Consider the following 26,048-nt stretch of genomic DNA (forward strand, 5'->3'; position numbering starts at 1 on the left):
TTATATTTAGAGTATTCCATTTTCTTCTCTCCTTTCTCCATTCCCTTTTGCCAGTTCAGACCCTTACTCTCTCCCGTTTTATGTTTTTGTTGTCACAAATTATCCGTATTTATGCTGCGAGTTGATTTCTGCACTGCAGTAACAAGTTGTCTTCTTCCTCTTTTTTTTAAAGTTTTTTTTTCTTCTTACCCTGTATGTTATGTTTAAGTGTATAGTGTCCTATTTGGTGTAGGGGTTGCCATTTCCTGCTTCTGTCTGTCTGTTCGTAATAGTACTCATGGTTTTGTATTCTTTTGCTTTTTGTTTCAGGTCGGATAGCCTCCTTCAGTATTTCTTGTAGTGCAGGTCATGTATTAGAAAATTCCCTCAGGTTCTGTATGTCTGGGAAGGTCTTTATTCCTCCTTCATATCTAAAGGATTCCTTTGCTGGGTATATTTTTCTTGATCATAATTTCTCTCTTTCAGTAGTTTGAATATTAGATTCGGTTCCCAATGCAGTGGAACTGAAACCCCTCCCAGGTCCCCTTGTGTGGTGCTGGATCCCACAGCTCCCACAGAGGCACTTTATTTTGGGATAGATGCTGAATTTAAGACTTTAAAAGAGGCCCAATTAGGAGGGGCATCTTTTGTCACCGTGGTAGTGACGTCACTCTCTCAGTGTTTCTGTCCCTCCTTACCATGGAAGCCAAACTCTACCTTGTGTGTTTGCTTGTTTTGGGGCAGGACTCAGGGGCCCTGGAGACAAGTCAGCCTAGAACTGAGGTGTCACCCGATTCCCTATATTCTTTCTGCCTGTCCTGAACTCTGACTCAGGGAAAGCAGGACCCAGGTTCTCCTCCTGAGTCAGCCTCTGACAGCCTGGCTCTCAATCAGACACACCTCTTATTTCCTCAGCTCTCCATGAGTGGCATTTACTTTCTGTCTTTGGCTAGTCCATAAAGAAATATTTGCTGATCACCTACTACATCCAAGGCTTTGGTGCCAGAGGCAGAAATACATGGGAGTTTAGCACAGCAAAGTTAGGTAACACATCCTTCATGTCTGAGGATTACCGTTTGGTTGTCGTGGTGGTGGTGACAACAGGAAAGATCTACTCTCACAGCAATGTTGAAGTATAGCACAGACTACTGTTACGACAGGCCCCACGCTGTAAATTAGATCCCCAGAACTTATGCATCTTATAACCGGAAGCTTGTACTCTTGGCTTATAATGTTTGGAACTTAAAAATAATATTATTAATACATTTGTTCATCTGTCCATTTTTACATCCATCCATCCAACCGTGTACCCATCTATTCACCCTCCCACACATCTATCCATCATCCATTTATTCTGTAAAGTTCTATCTAAGGAAAGTCAAATCCATCTCACACACATTGCTAGGATTAAAAAACTGAAATATGTTGACTAAATGGGCATAAAGTGTCAAGTACTCGGGATGAATAATACCTGGAGGTGACGAACCACATTGTACTTACAGTTAGCAGGACTGTACTGTGCCCTGAAAGTTTTGTTAAAGGTGAGATCTCGTGTTGATGTTCTTAGCGCAATAAAATACCATTTAAAGAAAGAGCAGAAATATGTGATAGCATCGTATGGCTCTTGCCCTCGAGGAATGATTAGTCTTGGTGAAGATCCAGAGATAAAGCAATCACTAACAAGTATGTGATACGTTAGGATATGTGTCAGGCAGGACAACCCCCTGGAGCTAAGACAGGGGATCAAAACTTGTCTGGGATGAGATGGAGACGTTGTTTGGTGAGGTGACCTTTGAGCACAGAGTTGAGGCTGAGAGAGACTTCCTTCCTAAGGGGACGGGGACTGTGTTAGAGAATTCCAGGTGGAGACAGCGGCACATGGAAGAAGCCTTCACACTCCACGTGGGAATTCCATTACATGCCCTTCATCTTTTAAGGTGTGCTCTTTGTGTTCTTCTGTGAGTGGCTGTAACCCATTTCCAGTTGCCTCCTCAGCTATGATTTAAATAAAAATGTTAGCTTGTGTTTATTTTACATCTGCGTAAGAGTAAGGATTTTACCTTTTACATGAATTGCTCTATACCAAAATATATTTATGAAGAGGAAGTGTTGGTCATAAGTTGTGCATGTCTGTGTCTTAACTTCCTCCGTCCACCAGCAGAAAAGTCCAGCAGCACACCTGCAGTGGTGGGTGCCCTGCAGAGCTGAGCTCAGCACACAGATTTAACACCTATCGCTACAGGGCAAGTTCAGCACCGTTGTGACAATGAGCACAAAGGAGACAAGCAGGGCACTATGAGGAGCAAACAGGACTGTTCTCTTTGCCCTGCACTGTGGGTTTTTCTACCAAACGCTCCCCTTCATGCCCGTGCCTGACGTTCTTGCAACAGCACCCACCACATCTTCCCTGAAACACGGCTGAGTCATTCCAGCCTCCACGGTGCCCCCGTATTCTTTTCTCAGAACTGAGCTCTCCTCCTCACCCTGTGGTCCTGCCTTCAAGTTTTAGTGATCAGTGAGTTGGGTTAGTGCTCAGAATTGGAAAGGAAAGCGGACCTTTATTTAAATATTGACAGTCTTCCACTGTCTGCGACCTCGGGCAGTAACAGAAAGTCTCTGAGCCTCATTGTCCTCACTGGGAGCAACATGTCATGCACCCCAGTGCTCAGCGTCGCTGTGGGGTTAGTGTTGCCTTGTTCGTGGATGAGGCTGGGTCGTTGTTAATTTCCACCAGGTTAAGACGTACGGGAGTTTGTGCGTGGAAGGTTCGTGGTGTCAGAGCCCACAGTCAAGGTGGAGGGTGGAGATTATATTCCTCCCAGAAATGTAACGGGATTCTAGGCACTCAGTGTTTTCCCACAGCTGATTTTGCCATTGTTTTTTTCCTTTTGTCCCTTATGTGGATGTATTAAGATTGAGAGCCCAATAAACTTTAATTTAAAATAAAGATTTTCACATCACGATTCCTTTGAATCCGTAGCATCAAACTGAGGTGGAAATTCCCAGGACCTTTACAATAGAAGGAAACATACACGCACAGGAGGCTCATCAGTGAGGTGCTGCAGGGGGCTCGTGCTCACGTGCACAGATGATTCTGCCCATTCCATTCCCGCTACGCGACAGGCCACTCACACTGGCATCTCGAGGCTGAGCACGAAGTGAGTATTTACACCCAGGAAATCGGCAAATGCCATGTCTCAGGGTTTTGAAAATACAGTATTTTCTGAGAGCTGGTTTACCACCCGACAGTCATGGGAAACACCAGTGTGCTCATTCATTTCTGGAGAAACTATACCAGGTATCATCTGATAGAGGCAAGTGCTCGGTGGGTCCAGAATGATTTTGGATTTATTTGTTGGAAATTGCACTTGATATTCAACCATTTATTCAGTTAGGAAACAGGTTCTGTGTTCTGAGCTGAAGAGATGCACACATCAGGGAAGGTGGGCCAGAGATTGAAGGTGAGTACAGGTGTGGATCCAAACCGATGATGTGATTTGTAGACTCACAACATAGGGTTGAGGAAAGAGAAAGGTCCAATCAAGGAAAATCAATAGTGGTGTGAAGTGAACTTAACACTTTTTAATTATTGAAAAGCCTCTATAGCCTTTTCTTGCACGTGAAGCATGGCTATACCTTTGATATTCTTAGTAGACAGCTCCCCCATGTAATTCCCAGATTTCTTTCCAGAACCTGTTGGATCATCAGATTCATTTCTAAGGTTCTACCTTGATGGTGGGGTGTCTCTGTGTTCCCGTCCTGGCTGCACTGTGGGTCCTTCTCTGACTGTGCCACGCTTCAAACAGCAGCATTCCAAGGACCACCAGGATCAAGCCCGCCACACCCATCCGGGTGACATTCCCCATTGTGTATTCTTGGGTGTCTGAGGCTGGAGATTGTGGGCAAAGAGGTCAGGGTGTTCAGGGCAGACTGCAGTCACAGCAGGACCCTGCGTGTGCAGCAGGGCACCTGCCTTCCGCCGACTGCTTTTGACCCTGTGTGCCCAGTCCCTTAACTGAGGATTTCTCCTTACTCACCGGTCTTGGTACCTGAATTGTTTTTTGAGGGCTCCAGGATATCAGCTGCTCCTAGGAAGCAAAAACAGATAGGGTGTGGGAGAGGTGGTATAGGAATCCTTAAGAATCACTCCTCTGATCTTTAGTTTGTCTCTACAACTAATAATGCCCATCTCGCTCGCTTCCGGTGAACATCTTTGGTGTCTCTTCTTACATCTAATTAGGAAGCAAAGGTGAACATGTGGGGCTCTAATTTGTCTTCAGGTCAGGGACAGGAAGAAGTGAAGGGCTGGGTCTACTTTTTCATTTCTCCACCTCAGCCAGCTCCTTTTGTCTCTCAGTTGTGAATATAATTTCCATGTCACATTCCTTTCTTCTATTTACCAAACCTTTTGGAAATAAATGATGCAATATGCAGAACATACCAGGCAATATTTTACTGTCAAGCATTACTGTGACTAACACAACCTCTAACTATTCATTCAGTTTGTACTCTAATTGGAAGATTAATCAGAAACAAGGAAAAAAATAAATAATAAAATAAAATATTTAGATGCAAAGCTGGATGAAAATACAGATATATATAGGTTTAAGTTAGGGTGTGGTAATTTGGCAATTGAATAACCAGGAAATGCCAGGGAAATCTGGGAGGGGAAGCGAACACCAACACACATTCTTACAGGAGAGGTTTTGCAGGGTGGACTTAGCCGACTGACCACCTGGTGCTCATGGCAATTGTGCAGAAATCCTGCCTTTCTCTCTGTCCTCCAAATAATCGCAGTGGTTGTTTGTGGACTCAGGACAAGCTGAGAGTGGACTGGTGTTCCAAGTAAGAGTAAGTCCTGTACCTTCTGCCACAGGGATTCACTGGCACCAAAGCTCGGAAGTGAATGAGCCTTTTGAAATCCAGGGTAGGATTCTGCCTTCACAGAGGGAAGAACCAAGTTCCAGATATGCATAGAATTTTGTAGTTGGCTCCATCTCTCGGAGGGGGTTGGAGACTGAGGCAACACAGCTTCAGCTTAGATTCCCAGTTGAACCCCCAGTACCGTGACCTGAAAATTGGAGCCCCTCATCTATTGTACATATTATACGTGGCTCTGATCCCACAGGGGCCGGGATGACTCTCAGGGGCCTAGAACCAGCACCACAGACAGTGGCTGGCGGGGCATGTGCTGTTCTCCCCCCTCAGCTGGGCGTGTCCCCGTCGTGCCTTTCCTGTCACACTGCCCCCCAGAAAGGCACCGGGGACTTCCAGGCTACCTGTACCTCAGGGCCCCTTTCTTAAATCCCCACCTTTCTCCCCGACTCTTTAGGAAACAAACCCTTCTCTAGATATTTGATGTTTGCTGGATAACCTGAGAAACGAGCAAAAGCCTGGTAGAATCTGTCTCCTCTAGGCCAAGAGGACTCTGTCACCCAACAGACATGGTTGGTCCATGTGGTGAGAGTGTGCAGGCTGCCAATGTTGCATGAAACAGGAACAAGAGAGGGATACTGGGCTGTGGCTGCCGTTCAGTTCATCTCTAGTCCCATTTCTTTTTCCCAAAGTCGGCCCTTCGGCTCTTCAGTGAATCCCCCGTACACACCCAGCGCAGTCTGGACCTTATGTGGGGAGAGGCGTGGAAAGGCAAGAGACTCCCCATCTTTTCCGTCTCTCCATGGGGAGGGACCCCTTTGTCGTGACCTCCCTGTTTCTCCTTCCTTCCCACCCCGCGCAGAGCTCTCCTGGGCCGCACTGTGAGCTGAGAGTCTGGTCTCTCAATGGACAGGGACTGGGGCCTCTCACCTGAGACCACAAGCTGCAGGGGGTCACTGGCGTGTGACAGCAGGTAGGGGGAGGTGCCGCGTGAACTGTAGCACCTGTAAGTGCCCCCGTGGGCTGAGGTCACAGGACTGATGCGGAAGTTGGCCTGAGAGGGTGCAGCCGTGTCCCCCAGACGCAGGTGCCGGGGAGGAGCCGGCGACCCCACCTTGTGCAGGTGGAAGTTATCTAACGAGGTCTCAGAGCGACACTGCAGGGTCACATTCTCTCCCCGGGACACTGAGGGTCCTGGCTGGGCCGAGAGGGAGGGTTTCTCGTACATGCCTGAGAGAGAGGAAGGCCCTGAGTGTAGAGAGCTGCCCTCTCCCACATGCTCTTGACCCTGAGTTGCGGGACCACGTCCTTCTCCAGGGATTCCGGTTGTGAGCCCGTCTCAGCTCCTCTCAGTCCCTCTGGGGGGGGCTCTTATCTCCGTGTCCCTCAGCCCCCTTTCTTGCTCCCTCTCCCTAGAGCACACCGCATCTCAGCCTCCGCTCCTGGACCCTCTCCCTGCACCCCATCCCCACCAGGGTGACCCTGGGCCCAGCGCCCCGAGCCGACTCTCAGGACCTGGGGCAGGGCAGGGCTCCCACCTGTGATCAGGATGTCCAGGGGGGCGCTGGGGGCCGACCATGCATACGACAGGTTGTGTCCAGTGTAGCATCTGTACCGGCCCCCGTGGACACGGGTCACACGGCCCAGGGGGAAGTCGGGGCTGTGCTGCCCATCAAGGCCCTGGGTGGGTGTGAGCCCCACGTCCTTGGTCAGAGCGAATCTGTCAAAGCCGGCCTCTGAGTGACACTGGAGCGTCAAGTTGTCTCCAGGCAGCACGAATGGGCCTGGCTGGGCCGAGAGGGTGGGCTTCCTACACACGCCTGGGGAGAAGGGGACAGGGGTACCAAGGGGCCACACCCCACATTGCCCCCTGGGCTGCAGTGAGAGTTCTCACTGGTCCCTTCCTAACCTCCCGCCTGTGGTTTTCTCCCCAGGAGGCCAGTGTCACCGACCCTCCATGGCCCCTGGGGCTCCACTGGGTACAAGGTTTAGGTCAATGATTTTGGACCCAGGAAAGAGATGGGGCTGAGTGAGTATGCCCTCACCTGTGACCTTGAGAGGCAGAGGTTTACTGGGATGTGACCACACATTGGGATTGGAGCTGGAGGAACCATAGCATCTGTAGGTCCCCCCGTGGGAGGTATTCACGGGGCCCACAGGGAAGAGGGCCTGGGCCTGGGCCGGCCACCTCCCATAATTGATCCTTGAATCCATGTGTATGGGCTGGTCTGCTCCTCTGTCCTTCAGCAGGTGGAAAGCGCCCCCTGTGAAGTGTGAGCTACATGAGAAGGACACCTTCTCTCCTGAGGCCACCACAGGGCTTGGCTGGGCTGAGAGGGAGGGTGCATCGTACATGCCTGAGGGAGAAGGAGAGAGCTGTGTTGAAGGGGGACAGTCACCCCACATACCCCAGGTGTGGGCTATGAGGGGTGAGATCCCCCAAATCCACACTCCATTTCCTTCTGCCTGTGAGGAGGAGCCCACAGTCTTGAGGGGACCCAGCTCTTACCTGTCACCACCAGGGACAGAGGGTCACTCCGCTCTGACCAGCTGTTCCTTCTGGTGTAATATGCACACTGGTACCGTCCTGCAGTGGTTGAGCTCATGGGTTCAATAAGGAAACCAGTCTTGTTGCTGGAGTCCTGTGGGGTCTCTGTATCCAAGACTTGAGAACCAGGCTCTTTATACAGACGGTAGACCTCAGCCTGCAGGGAACCCTGACACCAGATGATCACACGGCTCCCCTTGGGGACCACGGGGCCTGGGTCAGCCCAGATGGAGGGCTTGGGGAGCACCCCTAGAAAGGAATCAGACCTGAAGGTCAGGGGTGCCCTTCTCCCCTGTGTCACCACTGGTCACTCCAAGGCCCCTCCAGACTGGTCACCATCAGCGCAGCCCCTGTTTCTCGTCGGTGCCCAAGGGTTTTGGGGACTGAAGCAGGAGACCTGGGGGAGGACTCACCTGCCCGTACCAGGTCCTGTGGGCCCCGACGCAGCCCTGAAAGAGATTCCCTGTGAGAACCATCCCCCTCCCCGACACACACAGGGCAGCTCCAGGCCTGGGATGGGCCCCTGAGAGCTTGGGGCAGAACTGGGTCTGAGCACATCTCTCCTCCCCCCAGAAATTCTGTCCCCACTGACCCTCCTGAGTCCTGGGGTGTCTCAGGGACCAGGACCTTGGAGGAGAGGGGACCCTATTTCTCTCCTTCCCTTAAAGCTCATTGAGCCAGGAAGGACAATGAGGGTCTGGGTCCTGGTGCTTCCTCCCATTTTCCCCCGTGGTGCAGGTGATGTATAATATCCAAAGAGCCCAGCAGGACAGATGAGCGAATGGGGTGTGACGAGGTCCAGGCTCCAAGTAGCACATCACAGGTGCCTCATCAACCCTGTCTACTCTACCTGGAGAATGGGGTGAGAAGACAACAGGCTTTGGGACTTTTCAGACCCCAGATATGGGTCTCACTGGACCCCACATTCTGACCCCACCACATGCCAAATCCAGAGGGTGACACTTGTCCCAGAACACTAGGGTAAAGGACACAAGGCAGGACCTAGCAGCAGACCAATTTCTGTTCCAATCCATTTTTTTATTAGTTTCTGCACCCCTATGTTTATTGCAGCACTATACACAAGACATGGAAACAACCGAAACGCCCATTGGTAGATGACTGGATTAAGAAACTGTGGTACATTTATACAATGGAGTATTACACAGCCATAAAGAAGAATGAAATCTTACCATTTGCAACAATATGGATGGACCTAGAGAACTTTATGTTCCAATCCTTTGATGGAAGCTGGGTTTCATTGGTAAGTCACTTCCCTTTCCTGAAACTTTGTAAATGAAAATTTTCTTCCTTTTTCTCACCATCCCACCAAACAATTGATGTTTACTGAGCAGTCCCCCTATCCAGGGTTGAGAATCATCGGTGAAGGTGACCGGTTCCTTTCCTGAATGCATGGACCTGCGATTAGCGACAACAGACAACACAGACATTTAGACAATGGATAATTTGGCTTTAGGTAGGTAAGTTCTTTAGAATAAGGAATACAGAGGACAGAGAGAATGACAGGTGGACATCTAGCAACCTTAGTCATGGAGTGTGGCGACCTTCTGGAGAAGGGCAGCAGGACACGATAGGTGTGATGAGGGTTTGGCATTCTCCACCAGGAGGAGGGTGTCTCTATTCTAAGCACCGTGAGTCACCAGGGAGTGCTGTGTCCTGGTCACATAGGCTCTTGTCTCCCTGCAGGCACTCTTGGGTTTTATCTTTAAAGTAACAAAAAAAATTCAGTAAAAGAAGGTATGAACAGATTGCTATTTTGAGAAGATACCGCTGTGCAGAGAATGGCGTGTCGGAGGGTGACATGGATAATAAACAGCAAAAAAACTCCAACATTAATCCAACCCCTAGGTGATGAGCTGATCAGTATTCCAAGTGGTTTATGAGAATTTCTCATGAAACTTACACAAATCCTATGACACAAATACATCCACAGCTGAGTGGAAAGAGGGAGGAAGACTTCTTTGTCCTAACAAAGTCTAGGTTTGGAAAGCAGTCTGTTATGTTCAAATTGGCTCAAAAAGCACCCCATTGTGCCTTCTCCTGGGAGCTTTTCTCTCTGTCCTGTTTTTCTCACTCTAAAGAACTTACCTAGCCTGGGTGTATGGCTCGTTTTCCCCTAACGCTTCCTCTCTCGAACTTCCTCGTTTCTCTAAGCAGCAGAACCTTCTGTTCATTACTCTCCCCCAAAACCTCTGAGCCATTTCTGCCTCCTCACTGGCCCCTCTTCTGCAGACAAGGGAGTGAGGGCCTGGAGGAGACTGGTGGGGCTGCACCAACACGTCTTGAGTCTTCAAATGAACTTCACTGTTGTGATAAACTGGGGCGTGGAAAGTAGGGCTCAGTGAAAGAACTGTTGAATTTGTTCATTGTGTGTGAGGAGGAAAGGGCGTGAAGAATGCGAGCTCTTCCACTCTCAGCCTTGGTTGGCTGAAAGAGCCAATGGGGTCATCACAGGACAGATGACCCCAAGAGGAGAAGGAGGCTTGGAAACTTGTTTATAAAATGGGAAACTGACTCACAGAGGAAACCACCACCTCCCTCATGGCCTGGGTGTATGGTTCGTTTTCCCCTAACGCTTCCTCTCTCGAACTTCCTCGTTTCTCTAAGCAGCAGAAACTTCTGTTCATCACTCTCCACCAAAACCTCTGAGTTATTTCTGCCTCCTCACTGGCCCTTCTTCTGCAGACAAGAACTCTTCATCTGATACTGTGGATTCTGTCTCCATGCTTTGGGCAAAACACTTGTTGGAGACCATTTACAGGTTTTAATTTAAAACAGGAGAAATGTTTATCGATTGTTTAGTTTGAGCCAGTAACATGCGCTTTTCCCATTTTCCTCATTGTAGAAAATGATGAAACCTTACCTCTTAGGGTTGTTGGAGTCAGTAGTGCCTGAGACAATCTGGTGACTCAATGAAGACATGGCTATAAGAGGCGTATGGTAAGAGGGGCTACTTGGAAGACCCGAATCTGCCCTCCCAGCCAAGAAGTTAAAACAGAAGCGGTAACATATCCTAGGTCTAATGGCAGATGACTCCAGAATTAAAGGATGCAGGAATGATGGTGCTCATCCTGGATCCTATACTCTGTCAAATTCACTAGTGAAGGTGAAAATTTCATCAGTGGCTAATCACTAAGCCTTAAGGCACTTAGGGCATCTCTGACCTGGTGAGAGTCCGGCCTCCCGTAAAACTCCACAGGTACCTGGTTCAATTTCTAAATTATAGGGGACTGTGGGGACAGAGCCAGGAGTGCAGTTTCTAGGCTCTCGGCCTCAGGTGGAAAGGTGCTGGCTCAGGTAGTAAATGGCCATCAACTGTGATTGGATGGCCATCAGCTGTGGCTGGTTGGCCGTCAGCTGTAACCAGTGAGCCATTGGCCACTAATATAACTGCTGTGGCTTCGCTAGCAGCAGATGGGGGCTAGCAAGAAGATGGTGGCTGAGCTAGCAGGCAGCGGAGTGTGGATTGCAGATTGCAGAGAAGTGGACAGCGGGTTGCGGATTGTGTAGCTCCTGCTTCCTGTGTCTCCAATCCAGCTGCCAGCGAGAATATAGTGGTGTGACTCCCCTACCTATGGCTCCGTGGGTGTTCCTTTTTGGCCTCACCATGTCCTGCGTTCTTGTGTGGGGAGCGGGAGCTGAGACCCCGCATGACATCCTGCATAACAGGGACCTATAGGAAGCCATATCTTTTTTACTTGCATTTCTTATCATTGTAAAATCCACATAACATAAAACCGACCCTTTTAATGTATATAATTAACTGGAATTTAGTAAATTCACAATGTTGCACCACCACTCCTGTCTAGTTCTAAGAGATTTTCATGACCCCAGAAGAAACCATGAAACAGTTAGTCTCCATTCTCCCCTACAATTCAGTCCCTGATAAACACAAACCTACTTCCTATTTCAGTGAGTTCCTTCTGAATAATTTATATAAATGGAGTCACACAAAATGTGATCTTTTCTGTCGGACTTCTGTCAGGCAACTGCATGTTTTCGATGTTCACCCACATTGTACTAGGTATCAGTGCTTTGTCCTTCATGGCTGGATAAAAGCCCAGTGTTATGCAGACACCACATTCTATTTATATGAAAGTGGTTCAGGATGAAGGTGTGTGTAGATGTGGATTCAAACCTGCCATGTGGGATGGACCCTCATGTCACAGGGTGAGATGTGAAGGGCAGTCAAGGAGAGTCAGTGATGGTAGAGAAGGAAACCACCATGTTTAATGGAGGAAGAGTCCTCTACAATAACATGCACACATTCCCTGCCCCAAACCACATCTCCCACTTGCCCCTGAAGGGCACTCTCCCCAGACAATTCCCTGACTTATGGTCCAGATGTTCTTTCACACCTCCTGGGTCATCAGATGAGTTCCAAGGATCCACCACTGTGAACAGTGCATTGTTCCTTCCTGGGGACACCTCCTGGCTGCATGTGGGTCTTTAATGGGCCATGTGGAGCCTGAAACAGCAGTACCCCGAGGACCACCAGGATCACGCCAGCCAAGCCCATCCGGATCAGATTCCCCACTGTGTAGTCCTGGGGGTGGGAGGCTAGGAATTGTGGACAAAGATGTCACAAAGGTGAGCGCAAACCAAAATCACCCCAGGTCCCCTGGATGTCCTCAGGGCACCTGCATTTCATCGATCGGACATGACCCTCAGAGCCCAGCCCATGACTGAGGATTTCTCCCACTCACCACTCACTGGGTCTGACGTATTTTGTGATGGGCTGATGGTGTCAGCTGCTTCCGGGAATCATGAAATGAGAGCGTGAGTGAAGACTTGGGGAGACACAAGTCTTCCTCCTGGGTTGTGTGCTCTCAGATGCCTTCAGTTGTTCTATCATATCTTTTTACACAGAAAAATCTGGAGCTTTTTTATCCATTTATTTTTTTCATTAATTCATTTTTCACATAATTAGGAATAAATGCAATGGTTGATAGATTTAGCAGGTGAAAAATATGGGTATATGGATGAATATTTGTGGTTATACTTGTAGATATATAAATTTAGTATTTATATAATAATAGATAAATATGTAACTACATACAGATAAATATTACATATACATTTTGTACGTAATGTATTATAAAATATATATCTGTACGTATAGTTGCACATATATCTACTATCACATAAATACGACAATTATAGGTCCGCATGTATAGCTACATATATTTGTGCTGTACCTATGTGTATAATATATATGCACATGTATCACATATGTGAATTCATCCATACATACAGGGAAGGTCAATTACTTGAAATAAGCATGTGACAAGGAGGCAGGTCCCCAGAAAAGTCAGAGCCTGGTCTTCAGTAAGGAATAAAGTCGTGTCTGTAAGTTGGGGGCGGGGAAGAGGAGAGGGGGAGCTGAGACCCTGGGGCCTGGTCAGTTGGTGACAGGTCAGGGCTGCTGCCCGGGGCGATGCAGGGTCAGCATCTCTCCATGTTGGACAAACTGTATAAAGTCTGGTAAGCTTTCATGGATGGATTGCTAATCATCTGATTTTTATCCCAAAAGACAACCTCTTACCTCTCTTTGTCAAAGGTGAGAAGCAAATAAGTCCACAGTTTACTTTTCAAACTTTAAGGAACAGAGAAAATCAGCAAAATTGTAATATTGAGTGACTACAAAAAATAGGAAGTGAGGCAAATGTATTACCCAATTTTGATATAAAAACCAAGATGGTAAAATAAAAGAAAAACAATTATTGACCAATCCTAATTACAAAGATCCCTGCCCACAGTGTCCAGGGAGAAGCCAGCCTGAGAGAGCCCAGTTTGGAGCTGCTACCAAGGTTCTGGGGAAGGTCACGTCCCCGTGTCTTGGACAGAGTGAATCATAGCCAACATCAGAGTGACACTGGAGGGTCCGGTTCTGTTCAGAGGCCACGACAGGGCCCTGCTGGGTCAGGAAGGAGGGCTTCCAGACACACCTGGGACAGAGACCAGTGTGGATCATGGGGCTGGTTCCTCCCATAAACCCCCTTCTTCTATCCTGAACCCCAGGTCTCACTGTCTCTCACTCTTTGTGTTCCTCAAATAACCCCCTTTCCCCTATTCCTGAAGGCAGAGGTTGAGGCTGGGACCCTGGGTGTCCTCTCACCTGTCACCACCAGCTCCAGGGGGTCACTGCTCTCTGACCAGCCAGCAGGGCTGAGATAGTAACAGAAATATCCCCCTGCAGTGCGCTCTGTCATGTGTGGGATGGAGAACTTGGCCTTGTTCCCGGGCTCCAGTGGCTTCCTTCTGTCCCAGGATCCTAGGATTCCCTTTCTATCCAGGCGGAACTCCTTGGCCCCCAGGGCCCCCTGACACCAGATGGTCACAGAGCTCCCCCAGGGGATCACAGAGCCTGGCTCAGCCCAGGCGGTAGGTTTGGGAAGGGTTCCTGGAAGGAATCAGAGGCTGGGTCACAGACATTCCCAATACCTAGCCCCAGATGTCAGCCTCAAACCTGCCAGATGACCCATCTGTCAGCCCGTAACTGCAGTTCTCCATCCCCAGCTGCCCTTATCCCCAGTGAGGAGACACCTGGCGACAGACTTACCTGCCTGCACTCGGGTCCTCGGCCCCACATTCAGTCCTGGAAGAGAGTCCCTGTGAGAGATTTGCCCCTGAGTCCTGAGCAGAGCCCTTTTTCCCGTGAGCCTCCTGAGTCCTGGGGTCTCCTGACTGATCAGGGCCTGTCTGTGGGGGTGGGATCCCTCCCAGACCAGGGCTCCCTCTCTTCCCTAATCTCACCGAGGCAGAGCAGGGCCATGACGGTGGGGGTCATGATGTCTCCTTCTTCCAGTCCCTGATGTGTAGATGGAGGAAATCACGGAGCCCTCAGATAGATGCACAGGGTGTGGCCATTCAGAGGCTGTCCCTCCCTATCATGGGGTTGTCACATCAACGGCCCCACAGGAAGGGGAAGAGCCCCTCCCCAGGAGAAGAGCAGGGCTCAAGGTGAAAGTTGGAAGCGGTGTCTCCCCCTCCTCATGTTTTGGGGATGAGCACGGGGACATCTCTGCACACTGGCCCAGCCCATGGGCACAGCACTGAGCTGTGTCCTCTTTGTGTGTGTGAAACAGATTCAATCCTGTCTATTCCCACTCAGGCGTCTGTCTAGTGAGTGTGAGGCTCACATTGGAGCCGTCCCTGCCGGGCACATCACAGTGACACGTTAGCTTTGGGAGAGTGGATGCCATGGGGCAGAGCAGCTGCAAATGTCCACCCCTTTCAGGCCTGGACATCAGGACAGCCCTGGGAGAAACCCTGTATGAACAATCAGGTGTGTGGCAGGTGAGCTCCTAACAGGAACGGGCATCAAAGTGAAAGCCTCCTAGTGACAAATAGAGATGTGAAATACTGTCTACAGTATTAATGAATGGGGGTTATCATATCTTTGGAAACAACACTAGGAATATATGAAACTCTATGTAACTCAAGATTGTTGACATGTCTGCAAAATTAAAGGAGGAAATTGAATAATTGGACCAAACACATGGTTATATTTTAAAAACATAAAGGATTTTAGACATGAATTACATAAAACTCATGGAGGTAAAATAATAAAAATGAAAACAAGTTTGATTTAACACACTCCAAACTTTTTTCCATCAAGGACAAGCTAAAGCTAAAGATAGAATTATGGAACTGGAATATAATATTGAGGAAATTTTGTAGGATGCACTACAGAGAGACTGGATTTAGAAAACTAAGGTACATGGGGAATATAGACATGAATAGTTTTATGTAATTCATGTCTAAAATCCTTTATGTTTTTAAAATATAACCATGTGTTTGGTCCAATTATTCAATTTCCTCCTGGACCGATTCAGGAGGAAAGCAGTGAGCATGACATTGCTACAGTCCTGCAGGCCAATGGTTGGACATTTTGCAGAGAAGCAGTCAGAACATGCAGTGTCAGGACGCTTGACTGTATAAATAAAATGTGTGTCTTCATATGTCTTGGCAAGTGGATGAAACTGATGGGAGCTCACTTCTATACATAAAAAAAGGCCCAAGATATGGGAAAAGTATATTTAAGGTATTAATGGAGAGTGAAGAATATAATACACACCCAAATTATTATTAAGGGCCAAAGTGCAAGTGCAGGAAAGGAGAAGTTTGTAAGTAGGAGGAGACTGGGGCACGTCTGACCTGTTTGAATTCATGTCTCACATATTAAACCCACCACGGCAAGCTCCGTCTTCAGGAGGGATGAGGAGGGTTTGGGGGTATGTCCTTAACCTTCAGATAATTTCTCCTCTTTGCATTTGGATTATATTTTTTACTTGAAGTAAGAAAATGTTTTTAGGTATCTTAATAAAAAGAGTGAAAATGAGACATTTGCGGACATACAAGGTCTCAGATATTTTATTGTTTACACACTGACTGAAAAGCAATCTTCAAATATGTGATTAAGCTAAAGGAGTAATATATCAAAAATAGAGAAAGTGAGATGCAATAATGAAGAATAAAGATGCCCCCACTAAGAGTTTTGGAAAACTGTATTTGTACAGAGTGCACATATACATTTGTATTTAAGGAAGCTGAATCCAAATATTTCTGGTGTGTGACATCGAGAGAGTGAGAATTTCTGAAAGAAAGTAAGTGCTAAGAGTTCAGCTAATGTGTAATGTTCTTCTTATCTAAAGGAAAGGGTAAATTTAATAATTGTTCAAAATCATAAATGTAAATACATGCATTAACAAAGTAACTACTAAAATAGAAATGCAACGTATAACGTTCAAACTGACTAATACAATTACACAAAACAAAGAAATTTCTATATAACCAAAAGTGGACTGGATAATAATGATTTACAAAGCTGCTTAAAAGGCAATTACTACTTAAATAAAAGGTGGCAATAATTGAAAATTTTTCATTTTCTACCAAACATTAAAAGATTAATTGACCAACTCAAGAATTAGATTGTGCTTTCTAATCTATTACATTGTTTTGTACACCTGAAACAAAACAAACAAACAAAAAAAAAGAATTAGATGAAAGGACACTGCTCAGAAAAAAAACAGATGTAATACTGCATTAAATCTTGTGGGGACAGAGTCCCAGACAGCAGTTTCCAGGCTCTCAGCCTCACATGGAAAGGTGCTGGCTCGGATAGTAAATGGCCATTGGCAGTGACTAGTTGGCCATCAGCCGTAACCAGTTAGCCAATTGGCCACTGATATAACTGCCGTGGCTACGTTGATTGGTTGGTTGGTTGGCAGGCAGAGAACCGGATGGCGGATTGTGGATCGTGTTGATCCTACTTCCTGTGTCTCGCCTGGCTGCCAGTGAGACTGGAGTGCAGGAAGACCCCTTGTTGGGGTACTGGGCAGATGTTTGCTTTTGTATCTCTAACCTAGCTGCCAGGAGAATATAGTGGTATGACTCCCCTATCTATGGCTCCATTGTTGTTCCTGTTTGGCCTCACCATATTCTGTGTCCACCCACCAAGAGTGGGACTAGAGACCCGGCATGACACATGGCGCAGTGAGCAGGGTGTGGGGTCGGCTGAAACTCTCCGAAAAGGTAATGGAGCAGTTTATATGTATGAAAGCTCAGTTTCAGAATGCCCATGAGGAGCGGCGCCGGGAACAGGAGGCTCTATCTGCTTGGGAGAAACGTGACCCCTCGGTGAATTGGTGGGCCTCTCAAGCCTCTGGATGTCACGCCACCCTGTTGGCTGTGGAGGGCGTCACCTTCCTTTTGGTGGTCCACTGCTGCCGTGGGCTCCTAGAGTTGTGGACATCTTGCGCACGGGCCACCACCCACTCAGATACCTGGGGCAGCGCGCAGGCTTCCCGCCAGACATGGAAATAGATCCCTGGATATATTTGATGAGAGATTACACCCACTCACATGAGAAAAGTTTCCAGAGGAACATTTTAAATGTGATCCTGAACACAAATTAATTTACAGATTTGTTCATACTCTTTTTAGTGCTACATGGCTGAGAGTTGATGGTGCAATAATAAGTTTGATTAAATGGCAGTTGTATACGGAACTTACTCAAATCATCCATGAAATGGGTATGAGACATGCTATTTTCAACCCTAATATGTGGGGGCCGGATGACGAGCTTTTTACAGCCAGCATGAGAGATCTGGTTTTGGATACTGTCCCTGCAAGTGCTTTTGGATCCTTAGTTGCCATTCTTACACGCTATGTGTGGTGGCGGATCCATGAAGTTACCATTGCCATGGCTACCCTGGGGGATGTTGAAAGCTGGCAGCAAGGGAAGTTGAGACAGGAGGTCCGAGAAGTCGAGACCTGGAAACCCAAATCAAAAGTAAGGGGGCGAGGTCGCGGGCCTCAGAGAGTAACACACATGCAGATGTAGCGTGATCTAGTGGCAGCCGGGATTAATCGGGAAAAAATAGACCGACAACCCAATGCACTCTTGTTGGAACTCTGGAAACAATTGCGTCCAGAATAGCAATTCCAGAGAAGCCTAAAGGAGAAGGCTGGGAAAGCATGACCCGTGTCCCTCCAGGACTTCATGCGGCCACTTGAGGCCAACTACTTTCAGCTTGATTGGGGGTGGGGCCAAGGTCCCCGGTCAGAGGGGACAAGCAGGGACTGGAGGCCACACGTGGAACTGTCCATTCATTGGTCCCCTGCTAATGTGCAGAGGGTTTTGGCCCTAGTTGACACTAGCGCAGACTGCAGTCTTGTCTATGGGAACCCAGAACTGTTCCCCAGACCAGCAATCTGCATTGATGGCTATGGGGGAAAGACTGTGACTGTGAAAGCTGTTTCCCTACCACTGGGTATAGGAAGGCTTCCCCCTCGTACCTACAAGGTATATGTCTCCCCCGTTCCGGAGTATATTCTAGGGGTGGACGTGCTACATGGCCTCAGCTTACAGATGTCGGTAGGAGAGTTCTGTCTCCGGATCCAGGTGGTAAAAGCGGTGACATGCGGGCATGCTCACCACCCTCCTCAAGTGTGGCCGCAGCCCTGGCACGTGGTTACAGTGCGACAGTATCGCCTGCCAGGAGGGCAGGAGGAGATGGGTCGTACAATTTTGGAATTGGAGAAGGCACATATTGTGAGGCCAACGCACAGTCCCTTTAACTCCCCAGTATGGCCTGTCAAGAAGCCAGATGGGACCTGGCGAATGACTGTGGACTATAGGGAGTTAAATAAGGTGACGCCACCTTTGCATGTGACAGTGTCTTCTCTTGTCACATAGCAGCATGCCCGTCTGTCCCCTCGTACCTACCCCTAAAAAGAAAGAAGAGTCTGTGAGACTATTCCTTTCTGGGACATTACTTCACCTTTATGCCATCTCCTTATTTGGCCCCAAAGGATGGCTGGCTAGCCAATGATGGGTAAGATTCCTCAAGAGAGGAACAACCTAAGACAGGCACAGTTGTGTGGGGACCACCAGGAGAATTCACGGGGTTGATAGAGGAGGGCATAGACCCCCACCTTCCCCTGTCTAAGGAGAGCTTCTGCCTCTGTGGCTGTATTCCTTCCCACAACTTGCTTGGGAAGTGAGTCTAGATGTGATAACATCAAATTCTAGATGTGATAACATCAAATTCTAGATGTGATAACATCAGTTCTCCATCTCAGTAAGTTTTCAACATAAAGGTTTTTTGCCCTGGGGAGGTACAAACAACAATTATTTATACATCATGGGACTTTCGACAGGCAAGGGTGATCGGTTTGAACCACTTTTCTGGTACGGTGTATGGAACTCACAGACCGTAGAAAAAACAATGCGACTTCCTTGTATGCGCATCAATAAAAGCCACCAGGTGGCCCGATTTGGGGCTCTCTCAGTCCTTTGAGGCTGTGAGACCCTTGGCCCTGTTTCAAAACTTTCTTGATTTCTGTTTCTTTCTTAACCCTTCGCCGCCCCTTCTCATTCTCTCGCTGCCCGTGTTGTGCTAGAAGCGACAGCCTTCAATTCACAATTTGATGGATTTTCTGACTATCGCCTGGGAACGTATCACTATGTACTGGACTTGGCAAATGCTGTTTTCTCCAATGACATTGCACCCGAGTGTCAAGAGCAGTTTGCTTTTACTTGGGACGGGCAGCAATGGACTTTTCAAGTCCTTCCACAGGGATACTTGCACAGCCCCACTATCTGCCCTGGGCTCGTAGCCCAGGATTTGGCACAGTGGGATCACCTGTCCTGTGGCCTTGTTTCATTATGTTGATGATATTTTATTAACATCTGATTCTCTTTCATATTTAGAGCAAGTACATCTTCTCTGCCACCTGAAGTCACGTGGCTGGGCAGTGAATGAGGAAAAGGTCCAAGACCCTGGCTTATCTGTCAAGTTTTTGGGTGTTGTGTGGTTGGGTAAGATAAAGGTCATTCCTGAGGTGATTATTGATAAAATACAAGCTTTTCCCCGGCCGACCAGTGTCTCTCAACTGCAGACGTATTTGGGTCTGCTGGGGTATTGGCGGGTGTTTGTACCCCATTTAGTACAAATGGCAAAGGACTTGTATAACATGATAAAAAAGGAGGCTTCATGGGATTGGACAGAGGCTATAGAGCAAGATCTTTGTTGCCACAAAACAGGCAGTGCAGCAAGCACAGGCTCTGCAAGTAGTAGACCCCGGCCGCCCTTTTGAATTTGATATTCACATAACCCAAGAGGGGTACGGTTGGAGCCTCTGGCAATGGCAGGAGCGTCTCCAGTTGCCAGTGGGATTCTGGTCCCCATTGTGGAAAGGAGCAGAAGTTTGCTACTCCCTAATAGAGAAACAGCTGGCTGCTGTGTACACAGCCCTAGTGGCCACAGAAGCCATCACAGGAACAGCACAGGAGTTGGTTCGAACAACCTATCCCATCCAGGGGTGGGTCCGTACGTGGACCCAGGGACCCATAATGGGAGTGGCACAGACAACCAACCTCACCAAGTGGGGTGCCTACTTGGAGTAACGTAGCACCCTTAGTTCAAGCCCTTTGAGCACAGAGCTACAGCAGGTCCTGGGGCCTGTGGAGCTTGTAGCCCAGGCTGAGCCAAGCGCTCTGCCTAAGGGGGAGGACTTGGAGCCCTCGCCCTACAAAGGATAGCCCCCAGTACCTGAGGATGCCTGGTTTACCGATGGTTCTAGCCGAGGAGCTGCAGCCATTTGGACGGCTACTGGTGTGCAGCCCAAAACAGACACCATTTTGTTTGACACTGGGACTGGCCAGAGTAGCCAGTGGCTGGGCTACGGGCTGTGTGGATGATAATCAGCCATCAGCCCGGGCCCCTAGTTATTTGTACTGACAGCTGGGCGGTGTTCCGGGGCCTAACATTTGGCTCCCCATGTGGAAACACCAAAACTGGTTGGCAGGACACCATCCACTGTGGGGTCAAGCCATGTGGCAGGACCTCTGGGACCTAGGGCAGGGAAAGGAGGTGACCCTAATGCATGTCACAGGTTACTACCCCTTAGTGTCCCCAAGTAATGACGAAGCAGATGCCCTAGCACAGGTCCAGTGGTTAGAACGGGCCCTTGCCACTGATGTGGCCCATTGGCTGCATAGGGAATTGCAGCACGCTGGAAGCCGAACCATGTGGCAGGTGAGCAGATGCTGGGGCTGCCTTTGAAATGGCAGGAGATAGCAGATGCCTGCTATGACTGTGTTGTCTGTGCCCAGGACCGTCCCCAAAGGCGAGGCTCCCCTGAGAGACATAGCAGATTATGCGAGGGAGGGTGCCCCTCACTCACTGGCAAGTGGATTACATTGGACCCCTACCTAAGGCCCGCAATGCAATGTATGCGTTTATAGCAGTGGACACTGCTACGGGGTTGATGTTTGCTTGGCTGTGTCCAGCTGCATACAGTGGTCGCTTTTACATGACTGTGCGCCCTCAAATCATTGAAAGTGACAGGGGTACCCATTTTACGGGGCAAGAAGTGCAACGCTGGGCTGCCAGGATGGACGTACAATGGTTGTTTTATATTCCGTACAATCCACAAGCAGCTGGCATGATTGAACGCTACACGGCCTTTTGAAGCAAGGCCTCTGGCTTTCCAAACACCCTCCCACGATGTGTGACTGGGCCTCGAGTCTATGGGACGTCTTAAGAATCCTGAATGAGAGACCACAGAAGTGAGGGCCCGCACCAGCAGAAGCTCTGCTCCATCGGACGGCCACTCCCATTCAGTTACAGGTTACCACCAGTGAGACTGTTAAAGCCAGGCTATGGCAGAAATGGAAACATTTTGCTGCCAGCACCCACATGCTTGAAAGCAGGGGAACGGCAGCAATGGACTTGGCCCTGGTGGGTCAAAAGCCCCCACTGTTGGCGGTTGTGCCTGATAGCCCCATGGCGGGCTTGTTTGACCCATGATTTGCAAGTGACCCTAGGGGTGGTGGCCCAGTGGCCACCACAAGTGACTGTGGTATATGGAGGTTCCAATGCTGGGATGATTTTGCGGGGAACCTATGTGCTGTCGCTATGGCCTATTATGGGGTTCCCTGTTCTGTTACATGTTGAAACTATCCAAGGGACCCCAAGCACTGCCATAAAGGTCTGGTACTACAAACCAGGAAAGATGCCAGTGGCAGCAACCCTCCTTTCCTAGGACAATAAGCTGGAATGTATCCTCCCAGATGGAAGGGATTTGCCATTATTGGTTCCTAAGACTACTATTTCTTTCTGCCCATAGGTGCCTATAGGCTAATATGGCACAGGGCCCCTCGCGGGAGTCTCTTGTCGCATAGATTGTGAGGCGAGACTCTGTAGCGGTGGAGTGTGGGGACAGAGTCCCACAGAGCAGTTTCCAGGCTCTCGGCCTCACGACGAAAGGTGCTGGCTTGGGTAGTAGGTGGTCATCGGCTATGACTGGTTGGCCGTCAGCTGTAACCAGTTAGCCAATTGGCCACTGATATAATTGCCAGGACTGTGTTGATTGGTTGGTTGGTTCGCAGGCAGAGAACCGGATGGTGGATTGTGTTGATCTTATTTCCTGTGTCTCACCTGGCTGCCAGTGAGATTGCATGACAAATCTCATCTAAAACAAAATCATTAAAGAGTATTTTAAAGGAATAAAGAATGTGTTGCCAATGTGATATATTGGCGGATGACGCATTACAGAATTGTACACTTGAAATCTATGTAAGTTTGCTATTCATTGTCAATGCAATAAACTGTAATAAAAAATGTGTTGCTATTATTTCATAAAAGTAGCTGATAGCTTATAAATATTCAAAAAATCGAGTATAAGGCAGTGTTTATAAAAATTATTTTATCTTTTGAAATAATATTTTGCTTAAATATATAGCACTCATAACCGGATCTTCATCTAATCACATATCCTTGAAGGACATAAAGTCAGTACATAAGTGGAGATTGAAAGAAACATTTATAATATCAATTAAGTGAGTGAAGAGATATTTTTATGAGAGCAAGTGCCACAGAAATGCTTGGCCTAATGTGTACACATTATAAAGCTTTGTATTACTTATATTGTATAAAAATGCATACAATTATTTGTGGTAAATAAATACAGTCTTATGTATATAGCAACAAGGAAAGGACGCACATACTTAAGGTCCATATTGTACCTATAATGTTTAGCATTTAATAGACTAAAAAGCTAGTATTTTCATAGCTTTTCAAATTGCTATCCTACACTTTACGTACTCTGAGTAGATTGTAATTGAATTAGCAGTCAACAATAAGAAGATATGAAAAACCTCAATACTGCATGAAGTAAGTAAAATGCTAAACCGTGGAATATTTGCTTGAATTTGTGCAATATTAAGGAAGAGAATGATGAAGTTATATCGTATGCAAACTTGGAGAATGCCAGAGGAAATAAAGCAGACATCACAGAGATGTGAGTAGGATGGCGGGTAAGAGTTTTCTGCCATTGGGCCCCCATTCAACATCAATTCTGACAACCCCAGATGAGAGAGTTCCTTTGTGGAAACCCGGATGTCTAGCAGAGAAGTTACAGAACACTGTTGGAGCAAAAACTTTGAGAACAGACCCATTGAATAGGACATGAAGAGCAGTTTCATTTGGAACCATGCCTGGTCTGGAAACAATCCTGGGCTGCGACCCCAAACCACCACCCATCTTTGAAATCACCTCCGAGTCCATACTGCTGGGCTCCATCCCAATTAAGATTCTTGGGTCATTATGAGTTAGAACTCACATGGACCCAGTTTAAATTCTGCATCGAGTATTGTTTGCTATCGGTCATGTGTTTTGTTCAGAGCCTCAGTTTCTGACCTGGAAAGTGGCTCGTTGTCTGATTGGACTCAGGTGGGGCTGACCAGGAAGGTGAGGGCATGTTTGGTGGACACACAAAGCCCGCACGTGAAGTGTTTGCAGTAAGTGGTCAGCACCAGTTTGTTGTAGATGTGGTCACTCGTGTAGGGTGTGGCCTTCACCTCCCTGGTTCATCCTCCCCTCACCGAATTGTATGGAAAATAGTGATGGTTATGGAACAGTGTGGGGACAGAGTCCCAGAGAGTGGTTTCCAGGCTCTCGGCCTCGCATGCAGGGGTGCTGGCTCAGGTAGTAGATAGCCATCAGCTGTGGCTGGTTGGCCATTAGCCACTGGTGTAACTGTGTGGCTAAGTCAGCAAGCGCGGATTGCAGTGAGCAAGTGGGGTCGGTTGGCAGCGAAGTGGCCGGCGGATTGCAGATCGTGTGGCTCCTGCTTCCTGTGTCTCCAACCCAGCCACCAGCGAGAATGTAGTGGTATGACTCCCCTATCTATGGCTCCGTGGGTGTTCCTTTTTGGCCTCACCATATCCTGTGTTCTGGTGCGGGGAGCGGGACTAGAAACCCTGCATGACAAACAGGAAAGCACTGTCCACCAGTAGTGACAATCAGACTCCAGTTGAGAGGAACCTGACCAGTATTCTGCAACATTCTGTGGTTTCCATCTTGAAGAAAATGTTCCAACATTGCCTAACTTGTAACTACCATCATGGATTTCATGAATTCTTTATTTGCAGCGTTTAACGTAGGGATACATTCCTAAATAATACATGGTGTCTCCTTTTTAACTTTAGGTAAATGGAATAATACTAAACACATAGCTTTTAATCATCTTATTTATTCACCATCACATTTGAATATGGGTGTACATGACTATGTGGAATTTTAATTTGCGCATTTTCACTGACAAAAAATATTTGACTTTTTAACATAGAACACTGAATTCTCTCTCGTCTTTTTTGGTGCATGTAACTTTGTCATGGTCTTTGGCTCACATCCATAACTCTCTTGTCAGTGTCTTGTGAGTGATGCATATGTACATGTTTTCTCTAAGGCATGGACTTGAAGATGTAGCTGTGTGTCTCTCACTTTAACTAGAAAAGTGTAATCTATTCTTTACATTGATGAGCGTGTAATCTGCACTCCTACCAGCAATGCACTCGAGTTCTATGGGCTCACTGTTCCCTCTCACCACTGACATTAGGATTTTTCATTTGCATCTCATCTGCATGTGCTGGGATTGCGGTTTTGTGTTTTCACTGGAAGAGTGCCACGAAACTGAAGTGGAAATAATCATTACCCATAACATGCAAGGCAGTTGAGGTGCACTTTGGGGTCCTCAGAGCAGAACTAATGGTGTCCGACATTGGCTGGTGCTGTTTTGTGCAAGTCAGTTCTGTGCATCTCTCCCCTAGTCTGCATCAGGACCACACATGGACACCCTGAAGTTGGCCATGAGCCGAGCAAGTGGCACAGCCACGAACCGGTGTCTGTTTTTGCATATGCACATTACAAATTACAAATTACAGTTGACATTCAATATTATTTTATATTTATATTAGTTTCAGGTGTACAGCATAGTGGTTAGACATTTATATAATATGCAAAACAATCCTCCCAAATTTACAGAATGATCCCCACCTGGGGATATGTGATAATCACAATATTGTTGACTATATTTTCTGTACTGTACAAGAATCAGTGTTTTTAACTGGGTTTCTCAGAGGCAGTACAGACCAGGTGATCCCTTCAAAGAACAATGTCTTGATTCCAAATGGAGACTTTTCTGAAGAAACTACACAGGTAGTATCTGAGGAAAATGAGAGGCTTGGAGTTTAGAGAAAATGTTAGGACCCCATTTTGGATTTCTCTCTCTCGGGCTAGCTCTTTGTTATGCCAACTTACAGGTTTATTAAAATAGACTGCATGCTCCGCACGGAAGACTAGGAGGGCATGATAAATCCAATGAGGAAGCAGAGGGAACCTGGCAGAGTCGAGACAGGGCTCCTTAAGGGACTGTGTCACAGATAATAGGAGAACCAGGGCATCTGGGAGCACAGACACAGAAGGGAAACTCATGTCACCCGAAGTCTTCACTCACACTCTCATTTCATGATTCTCGGGAGCCGCTGACACCATCAGCCCATCACAAAACACGTCAGACCCTAAGAGTGGTGAGTGGGAGAAATCCTCAGTCATGGGGCTGGGCTCTGAGTCATGTCCTGTCAATGAAATGCAGGTGCCCTGGGGACATCCACGGGACCTGGGGTGATTTTGGTCTGCGCTCACCTCTGAGTCCACAATTCCCAGCCTCCCACACCCAGACTACACAGTGGGAAATCTCATCCGGATGGCCATGGCTGGCTTTTGTCTCTTTCTAATCATTTTGTGTAGGCACTTAATTTTCCCATTTGACCTTG

At 47.7% G+C, this 26,048-nt stretch overlaps 1 protein-coding gene across 1 annotated transcript; it reads right to left on the bottom strand.

The window, feature by feature from the left end:
* Positions 1-3,220: 3,220 nt before the first annotated feature.
* LOC117035428 (leukocyte immunoglobulin-like receptor subfamily A member 6) lies at positions 3,221-14,293 on the bottom strand. The gene is made up of 10 exons (XM_033129290.1): positions 14,177-14,293; positions 13,983-14,018; positions 13,539-13,823; positions 11,792-11,980; positions 7,364-7,651; positions 6,900-7,211; positions 6,393-6,674; positions 5,785-6,084; positions 4,017-4,067; positions 3,221-3,868 (listed from the first exon to the last, which is right to left on the bottom strand). The coding sequence occupies exons 1-10, from the start codon at positions 14,208-14,210 to the stop codon at positions 3,696-3,698; spliced, it is 1,950 nt and encodes a 649-aa protein (XP_032985181.1). The 5' UTR covers positions 14,211-14,293; the 3' UTR covers positions 3,221-3,695.
* Between the last annotated feature and the right edge of the window lie 11,755 nt (positions 14,294-26,048).

Source organism: Rhinolophus ferrumequinum, chromosome 15 (genome assembly GCF_004115265.2).
Source record: "Rhinolophus ferrumequinum isolate MPI-CBG mRhiFer1 chromosome 15, mRhiFer1_v1.p, whole genome shotgun sequence".
Taxonomy (NCBI): Eukaryota; Metazoa; Chordata; class Mammalia; order Chiroptera; family Rhinolophidae; genus Rhinolophus; species Rhinolophus ferrumequinum.